Source organism: Jaculus jaculus, chromosome 6, assembly GCF_020740685.1.
Source record: "Jaculus jaculus isolate mJacJac1 chromosome 6, mJacJac1.mat.Y.cur, whole genome shotgun sequence".
Lineage (NCBI taxonomy): Eukaryota > Metazoa > Chordata > Mammalia > Rodentia > Dipodidae > Jaculus > Jaculus jaculus.
Window position 1 is genome coordinate 32,348,110 of NC_059107.1, and position 12,207 is coordinate 32,360,316.

The 12,207-nt window shown below is 52.6% G+C and overlaps 2 protein-coding genes across 3 annotated transcripts; one reads left to right on the top strand and one right to left on the bottom strand.

Annotated features, from left to right (window-relative positions):
• Positions 1-232: 232 nt before the first annotated feature.
• Positions 233-4,388, top strand: Prelid1 (PRELI domain containing 1). 2 transcript variants are annotated; one of them, XM_004673272.2, is made up of 5 exons: positions 238-450; positions 1,028-1,253; positions 3,329-3,442; positions 3,535-3,613; positions 3,881-4,388. In XM_004673272.2, exons 1-5 carry the CDS (start codon positions 359-361, stop codon positions 4,027-4,029), a joined length of 660 nt encoding a protein of 219 aa, XP_004673329.2. In that variant the 5' UTR covers positions 238-358; the 3' UTR covers positions 4,030-4,388. The 2 variants fall into 2 exon arrangements, with proteins under 2 accessions (XP_045007350.1, XP_004673329.2); XM_045151415.1 differs by lacking the exon at positions 3,329-3,442 and having other exon boundaries at positions 233-450.
• A 244-nt stretch (positions 4,389-4,632) lies between these two features.
• Positions 4,633-9,187, bottom strand: Mxd3 (MAX dimerization protein 3). Its single transcript, XM_004665053.2, has 6 exons — positions 9,042-9,187; positions 8,684-8,789; positions 8,030-8,059; positions 7,786-7,900; positions 5,122-5,305; positions 4,633-5,047 (listed from the first exon to the last, which is right to left on the bottom strand). Exons 1-6 carry the CDS (start codon positions 9,109-9,111, stop codon positions 4,938-4,940), a joined length of 615 nt encoding a protein of 204 aa, XP_004665110.1. The 5' UTR covers positions 9,112-9,187; the 3' UTR covers positions 4,633-4,937.
• Between the last annotated feature and the right edge of the window lie 3,020 nt (positions 9,188-12,207).

The following is a 12,207-nucleotide window of genomic DNA, read 5'->3' on the forward strand; positions in this document are numbered from 1 at the left end:
CCGACCCAGCCTCTGCCCGGGCCAGGATTCCCGATTGAGCCGTGGGGTCCCCACCAACCCGCAGCGCCGCGGCACCCGTGGGGCGGGGTGGGGGAGGGGAGGGGAGGGGGAAGGCGCGCAGGGGGCGGAGCCTGACGTCGCGAGCGCCGGAAGTGGGCGTGTCCCCCGTGCCGGGGCTCCGCGCCGGAAGTGGCGCGCGGCCGTGCCGTCCCCTCATGGCGGCTGTGGCGACCTGGGCGCGGCGCGGCCGTGACTGAGCTGCGAGCCTGGCGGGCTTGCGCCTAGCCACGTGCCCCTCCCCGGGCTCCGCACCCCTGATGCTGCGCGGGTGCTGAGCCCGTCCGCCCAGGCCGACACGATGGTGAAGTATTTCCTGGGCCAGAGCGTGCTCCGAAGTTCCTGGGACCAAGTGTTCGCTGCCTTCTGGCAGCGGTACCCGAATCCCTACAGGTACGTGGTCGCGGGCAGCGCCGAGCGCCCTCCGCGCCATCTGGAGGGCCAGGTGTGCAGCCCGTCGCCCTCGATGGGTCCAGGAAAGACTCACCGAATGTGACTTTTAGGGGATCTCTGAGATCGTGGCCACTTAAATGACACGAAGGACCTTATCGGGACAATGGCCAGGACAAGTGTGCAAGGTGCTAGGAGGCAGCTGGGTCGGGGTGGAGATCTGGATGAGGCCCTGGTATAACACTGGCTTTTTCCGAGTGGTAAACCGGGAAGGAGGGGTAGCTGCACGGGAGTTGGAAATACTGGCATCTGACTGCTCACCTGCCCGTGGCGCTCTCTAGTGGTGCAAGGAATCACGAGCTGCAGCTCAGCCCTAAAGCCAAGGAATCCAGGTCAGGCGAGAGACAGAAGTTGGAATTTGCCCTGTGATAGGTTCAAGGTACTTTTTCTGGACCCGGTTACTGATTACTCTGCAAGATTGTAGGAAGCCATGGCCCCCGGAGGCTCCAAATGGAAACCCCGGTAAGCAGGTCTGTCAGGGACAGGTTTCTGAGAATCAAGTGTACTTTGAAACCTGCAGCAAACATGTCTTGACTGAAGACATCGTGCACCGGGAGGTGACCCCTGACCAGAAGCTTCTGTCCCGGAGACTCCTGACCAAGACCAACAGGATGCCCCGCTGGGCGGAGCGACTGTTTCCTGCCAATGTTGCTCACTCGGTGTACATCCTGGAGGACTCTATTGTGGACCCACAGAATCAGACCATGACCACCTTCACCTGGAACATCAACCATGCCCGGCTGATGGTAAGACCTCTTTTGGTACCCCCCAAATACTTGTTTTTTTCAAGTCTTTGGCTTTGAGTTGTGAGGGAGCTTCTGTGGTCTGAGAAAGGCTTAGGTTATGGAGCAACAAAGGTTGTAGAGAACAACTTGATTGTCCTCTGTTCAGGTCCTTGGCCTCTCTGAACCTGTCCCAGTGTACCCATTTTACAGTTGCTGAAGAGCTGTATATGGCACACATGCAGGTTGGGCCCACAGAAGTCTTGCACAGGGAAAATGGGAGATGGTGGCTGTCATTTGGGAGCCTACCCCCACTTAGACTTGAGGAATTCTGTTTCACCTAATGGAATTTCTTTTTTTCTTTCTTTCTTTCTTTCTTTCTTTCTTTTTTTTTTTTTTTATTAATTTGCATTGTGTGTGAGGGAGTGTGTGTGTGTGTGTGTGTATGTCAGGGCCTCTAGCCACTGCAAATGAATTCCATATGCATGTGCCGCTCTATGCATCTGGCTTACGTGGGTACTGGGGAATTGAACCTGGGTCTTTAGGCTTTTCAGGCAAGCTCCTTAACCACTTAGCCGTCTCTCCAGCCCATTTTATTTTATTTTGATTTTATTTATTTATTTATTTTATTTTTTTTTTTTTGAGGTATGGTCTCACTCTAGCCCAGGCTGGCCTCGAACGCACAGTGATCCTCCTACCTCTGCCAAGTGCTGGGATTAAAGGTGTGCACTACCATACCTGGGTAAATATGTGGGGGTTTTTTGCTTGCTTGCTTGTTGTTGTTGTTGTTGCTTGTTTGTTTTATGAGAGAATGGGCATACCAGGGCCTTCTGCCACAGGAAGCTTTAGAAACATGCACCTCTTTGTGCATCTGGGTTTATGTGGGTCCTGCGGAATCAAACCCAGGCCATCACACTTGGCAAGCAAGCACCTTTTAACTACTGGGCCATCTCTCCAACCCCAGGATTTCTGCTTGAGATTTGGGGAAAATGAATTACACATGCCTTGAATCTTTTGCTTCTTAAAAGCTTGAAAACCCATGGGATTCAGGAATATTCAACAGTGTCTTTGCATATGTGAATTCCCTGCAGGCTTTTAGAGAATTCTTTCTTAGCCTCTCTAACCTTGAGATGGGAAATCTTTGGTTTTACAAACAGGTAAGGTTCAGAGAGGAGATGCATCCTGCAAGGTCACAGGATATGTGGGCACCCTTCTCTGCCCAACGCTCTCTACCTCTGCTTGGTGACAGGTCTCTTCAGTGGTCTTCTCTCAGGAAGCTCACAAGAGGAAGTGTGAGCTGGAGAGATGGCTTACAGTTAAGGTGCTTGCCTGCGAAGCCTAAGGACCTATATTTGACTCTCCAGATCTCATGTAAGCCAAATGCACAAGGTGGCGCATGTGTTTGGAGTTTGATTGTAGTGGCTGGAGGCCCTGGCATGCCCATTTTCTCTCTCAGTCTCATAAAAAAATAAAATAAAATGAAAAAGAGGAAGTGTGTGGAGGGAAGAGTAAAAACACTCTATGGGACTGGAGGGATGGCTTAGCAGTTAAGGTGTTGGCATGCAACACCATAGGACCCAGGTTCGATTCCTCAGGACCCATATTAGCCAGATGCACAAGGGGGTGCATGTGTCTGGAGTTTGTTTGCAGTGGCTGGAAGCCCTGGCATGCCCACTCTGTCTCTCTCTCCCTCTTTCTCTGTCAAATAAATAAGTAAAAATAAAATATTCAAAAAAAAAAAAAACTAAACTAAATACTCTATGTACCTAGATACAGAGGCTCAAAACAGAAAGCTGAGACTAGACTAGAAGGCTACGGATCCCAAGAGACCATGTCCTTGTAGTTTTAAGGGTCAACAGAATGGCTGTAGAGATCAAAGATGGTTTTATTTCTTCCCTTGATGAGAGGCAAGGGATCAGTTAGCATGATGGCATGTGCTGGCAGTCCTCAGCTGCTTAGTAAGTTGAATTGAGAGGATTGCTTGAATGGAGGAATTTGGAGCCAGCCTGGGTAGCACACAGACCAGACCCAGGTCTGTGTGCAAGTGGGCAAAGCAGAAGACACCCCTGTGAGGTGCTTGGTCTGACTCCCTCACACAGGTGGTGGAGGAACGATGTGTTTACTGTGTGAATTCTGACAACAACAGCTGGACCGAAATCCGCCGGGAAGCCTGGGTCTCCTCTAGTTTATTTGGGGTCTCCAGAGCTGTCCAGGTAAGTGGTCTTGGCAGAGGCTGCCATGGCTCGGGGACCATGGGGCTTTGGGGCTGGGAGCTGAGCTATTCCCCATCCTTCTCTTCTGCCAGGAATTTGGTCTTGCCCGATTCAAAAGCAATGTGACCAAGACAATGAAGGGTTTTGAATACATCTTGGCCAAGCTGCAAGGTGAGAGTTATGGGCACTGCTTGAGTTGTACTCACCAGGAGAGGCTGGCTTGATCCTGGCTCAGCCTGATCAGTAAGGCGTTTGGCCAGTCATTGCACTGCTCTGAGCCTGGGAATCTTCTGTTGGCTGGGGGAGAGGGGTGCAGGACACACAGCAATGACTGCTTTCCAAAAGAGTCTGGTCCTTACCGACTGCTATGTTTGAACAGGGATTAGGTGAGTCTTATATAGGCATCACCTGAATCCAGCCTTCCGTCCTTTGCTGCAGGTGAGACCCCTTCTAAAACACTTGTTGAGACAGCCAAAGAGGCCAAGGAGAAAGCGAAGGAGACGGCACTGGCAGCTACAGAGAAGGCCAAGGACCTCGCCAACAAGGCCGCCACCAAACAGCAGCAGCAGCAGCAGCAGTTTGTGTAGCCCACCAGCCCGTGCGGCTCAGCCCTCTCCCCTACTCCTCTTGTACTTATTAAAAATCAACTTGCAGCCCTCTCTGCTGTTGGGGTGGTGGCTGCGCACGTGCCCTGTTCAGCATCTCAGTATACCAGGCTCCATGTCCATGCTGAGCCGGGCCTGCTTGTTCCCCCTTTGGGCATCTGACAGGTGCAGACAGATTGTGACTTGCCCAAGGTCACAAGCAGTGCGCAGGTGAAGTGGCAATAAATGGTAGACTGTAAGCTCCACGAGGGCAGGGTTCCTTGTTCTATTCTCTGATGTGTCCCAAGTCCCTGGAATATTTAGCATATAACAGGCATTCAATAAATACTTGTTGGACTCAATAGGCCCAAGCTCTGGAGTCAGAAGGCTTTGGTTTGGATCTTGTCTGACTCCACTGTTTTCCTGGCTCCCGGCCTCAGGGAAGTCACATCATGTGGCCTTGGGGCCACTACAACCCAATAGACAGGCAGCAGCCTCCATATAGTGAGAATTAATGGGAGCTGCCTGGCTTGTGGCAGCAGCTGATATGTGTCCTTTCCAGCTGTGGCTAGGACTTCTCCATTTCATCAGTCAAGAACATGGATGGGAAGTTGTGAAAGAGAATTTAATTAAAACACTGTACAGTATGTGTGGGGCAATAGCCAGGGTCCTTGTCCCAGAAGGGACATGAGTATCTTAATGAGTGTCCTGCCCCCCTACCACCACCAGAGCAGAACCAAGTGCTACATAAAATGCCTGGTGGGGAGGAGTGGTATTGGCCCAGCCCAAGCTGTGCACAGGGAAAACCTGTTTCCACACAAGGGTCCTTTAAGTCCCCCGACAGGCAGCTCTGAGCAGCCGCCTGGCAGGCTCAGTCCAGTGGGAAGGTGTTCTCACCATGAGCATTACAGCTACGTGCCGGAGCGGTGTGAGTAGCTGTGCTCCTGGCCAGCGCTGAAGCCCCGCAGCAGCTCGATCTCGTCCCCAAACACCAGGCTCTCCACATCCACTTCCAGCTCCTCTGCACAAGAAAAAAGTCTGCTTGGAAGCCCTGGCCACCCACAAGCCCCACAGTCCTTGTGTCGTGGCACTCACCTTGGTCAGAATCCGAGCGTTCCGAGGACAAGCCAGAAGAGTCCAGGCTGTCTGCCCGCAGCCGTTCCCGCTCCACGGTCATGGGCAGCTCCTGGAGCTGCTCCAGCTGCTGCCGCAGGCTCTGCTGCCGGCTGCGCAGCTTCTCCTTGAGCCGCCGGGCCTGCTGCTCCTGCTCCTCCAGCTTCTGCAGGGCGCGTGACGGGCTGGGGTCAGCGGCTTGGGCCTTGTCCCCATCACGACTAAGCACTAGTCATGCCACCTGTGCCTTTGTTTACTTCAGTCAGGAAGGCTGCCCTCCACTTACCCTTTCACACCCATAGATGATCTGTCTAGATGGGCATGGCACGGGGAGGCACGCCAATCTCAAATGCCTAATCAGATGGGCTATGATGGCAAGAGAGTCAGGAAGTGGGGGGAATGGACTGGCATCCTGACACGTACTCTGGCTTAAGGAGATGGACACTTCCAGGTTCAGCCAGTTACCTCATGGCCACAAGCTCAGCACTGCTTTATCTCCTCATTTTTTTCCTTTGGTTTATGTATTTTTTTTTCTTTATTTATTTGAGAGACAACAGGCAGGAAGAGAGAGAAAGAATGGGTGTACCAGGGCCTCTAGCCTCTGCAAACGAACTCCAGATGCGTGCACCCCACTGTACATCTGGCTTACATGGGTCCTGGGGAATCGAACCTGGGTCCTTTGGCTTTGCAAACAAGTGCCTTAGCCACTAAGCCATTTCTCAAGCCTCTATCTCCCCCATTTCTTTAAGGAAATAGAAAGTAAAATATTAGAAAACTAAGCAAAGGTTACCAGTTTGTAACTCCTGGTTTAGATCTTTCCAGGAGACCTAAGACTTCAGCATTAACCTTCCTTTACCCTAGCTTGAGCTCTGCTCGGGGTCCAGAGAGCCAGGGTCTGCTCTGCGCAGCTCTCACTGGGCAGAAGCCTGTCCCAGTCATTCAATAAGAATGAGAGTAGCTGTGCTGGTGCTCAGTGGTAGGATGTGAAGGAGAGCTACCTGGACCAAGATGTGGGGGGTGGGTTGTAGAGGCAGCCTGGAAGGCATGGGAGAGTCCAACCTTTTCAGTAATAGGGAGATGAACCCCAAAATGGTGATCTAAGTGGTAAGGTCTGGGTTTGAGAGAGCCTTGAATTTCATGGGAAATAACCAAGGCTGTGTCCTAGCAATCAGGAATTCTCCAGGTTTTCAGCCTGGGCACATCTATGTGTAGCCTATACCATTCTAGGGCAGACTAGAAGCAACCTGGTAGAGGTCACACAAAGAAGGCCCGGGGCCCGAGAGAAGGCTACAGTTCATTAGTCCAGAAGAGGAGTGATGGGATGACCCCCAGGTCCTGCCCACAGGCCAGCCAAGCACCTGAAAATGAGCAAGCACCATGCGAGAAGCCAGGGCCTATATGCCAACCTGAGAACAATGCAGATGACTAGTGGGGACCTGTGAGCTAGTTCAGACACTTCCCAAGCTGGATGGCACAGTTGAGAATGCTGGTACTTGGGTCCTGAATCTGCCTCTTAGTTGCTGTTATGTATCTTTAAATATTTTTTTTTAATTTTATTTTGTTTGAGAGAGAAAGAGGCAGGTAGAGATAGACAGGCAGATGAATGAGCACACCAGGGCTTCTAGCCACTGCAAACAAACTCCAGATACATGTGCCATGTACACCTGGATTTATATGGGTCCTGGAGAATTGAACCTGGTTCCTTTGGTTTTGAAGGCAAGCGCCTTAACCGCTAGGCCACCTCTCCGGCCCTTAGTTTCTATAGTCTGGCTATACTTTCCTTTCTTATCGAAAAGGCCAGGAAAGCAGGGAAAACCCTATTTTCTCCAGGCAGCTTTTGGCAATGCCCACATCTCTGATGCTGCCTGGGCCTCTTGCTGTCTGAACTCCTACACAACCACTTCTGTCCACCAGGAGGCGTGCACGTTCACCCAGACAACAGCAACCTCCCAGGACAAGCTACAGGCTCAGGCTTTTTCCCATTCTCTCCTGATACCTGGAAGCTGCCCCCATCAAAACACACAGACCAGAATAGGTTTTTGAAAGGTACGGGCAAGAGAGGGGGAGCACCTGAAGAGACACTTACAGGATCTCTTCTGTCTTCTGTGTGTGTGGGGGGGGGAGGTTGTTTTTTCAGGCATGGTCTTATTCTAGCTTAGGCTAACCTGGAACTCATTCTGTAGCCCTCCCCAGGATGGCCTTGAACTCACAGCAATCTTCCTACCTCAGCCTCTTCAGTGCTGGGACTAAAGGTGTGTGCCACCACTTGGCTCACAGAATATTTCAACAACCATCCCCTCTCCCCCGGGACTGAGCAGCAACGAAGTCCAAGCACACCACCTAACTTTCCTGAGGTTTCTCAGCTAGTAATAATAACCATAAAAAAATTACAAAAAAGAACATAATAATAATAACCATGATTGCAACAAACACAATTTGGACTCACTAAAGGCTTAGGATAGCCCTGTTATTGTATACTGCTTTTCTTCCCAACTGGTAGATGTGGCAACTAAAGCACACAAAGTTTCAAGTCACACAGGTGGACCACATGTGGCCCTTTCCCATAGCTCCAGTCAGGCTTCCCACACCACACCCTTCCACACAGCAGCACAAAAGCAGGCTGAGAGTGCAGGGCCGGTTCCTAACCTGGATGTGCATCCTGGCTCGGCGCAGCAGGCTCAGCGTGGTGTATCGGACACAGTCAGCCCCCAGGGGCATCTGCTGCTTTAGTTGCTCCAGGCATCGCTTCAGCTGGGCCCTCCTGCAAGGGGAAGGGGTCTGGAGGGCAGTGCCAGCCCCACCTTACTGGCCAAAGGGATGGCAAGGGAGGAGAGGCCTGAGGGAGATGGTTCTTAGGGCCTGGTATTGTCAGGGCCAGGCTAGGACTCACCTGCGTTTCTCCAACTCATTGTGCACAGACCTGCCAATGCCAAGGAGGATGGAATGAGGAGCTGTTGGTATCACCCAAATCCTCAGCCCCAGGACGCTCTGTGGCTCAAAATCCACTACAGCTATCTGTCTGTCCCAAGTAAGTCCCATGTCAGGGACCTGTGCTGCCCCTACCAAAGCCCTAGACGGGGGAAGAGGATCCAGAGACCCACATCTGCCAGGGTGGTTGTGGAGGTCCCTACCAGCCAGGCAATACAGGCTTCCGGGAAAGATGTGACATAGGAACTGAGCACAAAACATAAGTTTCCCAGAGAGAAGAGAAGACTGATAAGCATTTAAAGGGAACAGCATATGCAGAGGGTTGAGGAAAAGGCAGAAAATCAAGAGCCAGTGCAGGAGAGGGAATGGTTTAATGGGAGTGTAAGTACAAAAAGAGCCCCAGCTCAACTGTCCTGCTCACAGTTTGTGGCACATCAACGGTGCTCAAAAAGTAGGCTTTGAATGAATAAAAATCTGTATGCTTGGGGAGTGGGCGGATGGTAGGAGGGGTGCTGGGGCTGGCTACCTGCCCCAGAAGATGCGAACAAGGAGGAAGTGAGCAGAGGAGGAGTTCGAGGGGGTACCGCCTCTCCCCCAATACCCCATCCATCCTCACCGCCCACTGTCCAGCGTGCCCGGAGCTTGCAGGGGTCGCTTCCTCCTCCTGTAGACCGGGACCGGACTGCGGTGCGGGAACAGGGACGCGTAGCCATGCTCTGCCTCTGCCAGAGAGAGACCCCCCCCAAAGCCCCGCCCGTCATCCGGAGGAGCCTCCTGGCATGGCATGGCCAAGGAACGGCTTTTGGCGCCAGGATCATTTCCCCAGTCCCTCCATGCCCAGCTGCCCGCAGTACGCCTCTCCGGCCGTGTACGGTTCAAGTGAAGAGCCAAGTCCAGTCCAGGCCCCCAGGGGTGGGTGCGGGCAGCGAGGTCACCGCCCAGAGTCTCCCCCACTCCACAGGGTTTTCCCTCACCTCTCTCGCGTCGCTCCAGGAACTCGGCCGCCTGTAGCAGGACCTGGATGTTGCTGGCCACAGGCTCCATGTCGGAGACAGCTGGCAGCGAGCCGCCCCGGCAGCGACTACACCACTTTTGTTTCAATGTTAACTGACACGGTGCAACAAACACAGGGGCCCGCCCCGCCCCCGGAACGCCCCGCCCCCGGGAACGCCCCGCCCCCAGGACAAGCCTGGGAACCGCAGCCCACCCTCCGCGAGCGAGTCCGCCACCCACCTCCCCGCCTCCGGAGACCGCTGATCCCCGCGGGACAGGGACGCGCGCGGGGCTCCAGGCCGGGCCCGTGGGCGACCCTCGGCGCCGGAGGAAGCCGGCGCCAAGCCAATTCAAATCCGTAGGCTCCTTGGAGCCTCCCGGCCTCAGTCTGCAGGGCCATGCAGGCTGGGAGCTCCCTGCGGGGCGCGGCGTGGGTGGCACCGAGGTTCCTTCTTCGGCACCCGCGTGCACGTGTTCGCCTCGGGAGGGGTGGGGCCATCCGGGCCTCGCTCGCCCATTGGCGGCTTGGCGCGCTGACGTCACCTCGGAGGCGGGGTCGGCTGCTGCGCGGCCCCGCCCTCTCCCGCTGCTGGTCCACACGTTCGGGCGGGAAAAGAAGCAGGTTTCAAATTTGAAAACTCCGGAGGAGGGTGAGAGCGCGGGTGAGCGGGGTAACGGAGCGCAGTGCGCAGGCGCCTGCGGAGGGGCGTGGGAGTGGACCCGGTTTCTGTGCATGAGGAAGGGGGTCAGTCCTTACACCTGTCTCCTGTCCCCCTTGGGCCCCGGCTGGACCTCAGCCTCCTATAGTGTCGAATAGGAAGCGTCTCATCTGCAGTCAGTTAGGGTAACAGCTTTCCAAGCCAGATCACACTCATCTGGGTTTTTGTTGGCGGTGGTGGAGTGTGTTTGTTTGTTTTGATGTAGCACAGGCTGACCTGGAATTCACTATGTCGGCCCAGGCGGGCCTCGAACTCACGGCAATCCTTTTACCTCTGCCTCCCTCCCGAGTGCTGGGATTAAAGGCGTGCGCCACCACGTCTGGTTGATGTGGCTCTTGGTGCTGCGGTCCCGGAATGGCCCTTCTGGTCGCTGCTGACTCAGCTGTGCGTGCCCCGGGGGAGGGGAGACTGTTGACCGCGCCGTGGGGGTCAACTAGGCAGTGGCTGGCACGACGCAGCCACCCCCTCTCTAGGGCCAAAACAACCGACTTCTTCCTCCCGGAGAGACAACCCTTGATGCCTTCCTAACTCAGAGTCCAAGAGCCCTCCTGGGATGAGCCGGATGTCACTCTTCTTCCAGAGAAGGCTGCAGGACCCAGCACCAGCCAGTCAGGAAGGTGATGGCAGCAGTAACAGGGTGGGGGCATTGACTTGAGAATCCGCTGGAAACCCAAGGAAGAGACCACGAAGAGACAGCCCTAGGTAAGCGCATTTCAGTCAGGCCACTTCCGGAGAGATTCTCTGCAGGGTCAGCTGAGAAGAGTTTAGCATCACACACAGACAGCTTCAGGATTAGAGTTTCAGGTTCTCCCAGGAAAAGACACTACTAACAGCTAAACCCTAAGAAGCATCTTAACCTGGTCCTGGAGGAGTGTGTGACTTTTTTTTGGGGGGGGGGGGAGTGGAGTGGGCAGGTGAATAGGCAAGGTTTGGCTCTAGCCCAAGCTAACCTGGAACTCACTGTGTAGCCCAGGCTGGCCTCAAATTTATAGCAATCTCTCTACTTCTGCCTCCCCAGTACTGGGATTAACAGTGTGAGCCACCATGCTTGACACCCTCCCCCCTTAAATAAATTTTTAGATTAGCATACAAAGAAATGGATTCCAGCATGGCATCCTCATTACACATTCTTCTCATCTATTTCTCTCCTCCACAGTCCTCCCTGACAGGTCCCAATTCTTTTATTCAAAAAAAAGTGTGTATGGGGGGGGTGTTTTGTTCTTGTGGTTTTTATTTGGTTTTCCTTTGTTGTTGCTTTCTTAGAGGTTGGGTCTCACTCTAGTTCGGGCTGACCTGGAATTCATTATGTAGCCTCACAGTGGCCTTGAATTCACAATGATCCTCCTACCTCTGCTACTAGGTGCTGGAATTAAAGGCGTGCACCACCACACCTGGCTCCCATTCTTTTTCTTTTTTTAAGTATTTTATAATTATATTTGAGAGAGAATGGACACGTCAGGGCTTCCAGCCACTGCAAACTTCAGACGCATGCACCTTACTTACAATGGGTCCTGGGGCATTGAACCTGAGTCCTTCGGCTTTGCAGACAAGCACCTTAACCGCTAAGCCATTTCTCCAGCCCCAATTCTGCCTTTTCATTGAATGTTTCCCATTACCATCTCTATTTATCCTTCCTTATGACGTCTCTCTTCTTATGATCCCCTTTCTAGTTTCATAACAGGTATATACATGTAAATAAATATATACACACACATATAATTTTGCATCTAGATTCTACACGTGAGATAATATGGAGTTATTTGTCTTTCTGAGTGTGGCTTATTTCACTTGGCATGATTTCTAGTTGTATCCATTTTCCTGTATATGTCATGGCTTCACTTTTCTTCACAGCTGGATAGAATTCTATTGCACATATGAACCATTCTTTATCCATCCATCTGTGGATAGACATGTCGGTTGGTTTTCTTTCCTAGCTATTATGAATAGTGCAGTGATAAACATGGATGTGCAAGTATCTCTGTGCTATTCTGACTTTTGAGTCCTTCGGGTGTATTCCCAAGAGTGAGACATGCAGTAGCTCTAGTTTGTTTTGTGAGGAACCGCTGCACACTTCCAGAGTTGCTGCATCCATCTGCACACCCTCCAGCAACGAATTTTCTTTTTCCCCACATCCTTGCCAGCATGTTTCCTTTCCTTTTTTAAAATTATTTTATTATTTTTACTTATTCATTCATTTTATTTTTGGTCTTTCAAAGTAGGGTTTCACTCTGGCCCAGGCTGACCTGGAATTCACTACATAGTTTCAGGGTGGTCTCAAACACACAGTGATCCTCCTACCTCTGCCTCCTGAGTGCCAGGATTAAAGGCGTGCGCTACCATGACTGGCTCTTTTGTTTTTTTTTTCCCCCCCATTTTATCTTATTACAGAGAAAGAGACGGTGGGGGGGGCGGGGGAATGGGCACACCA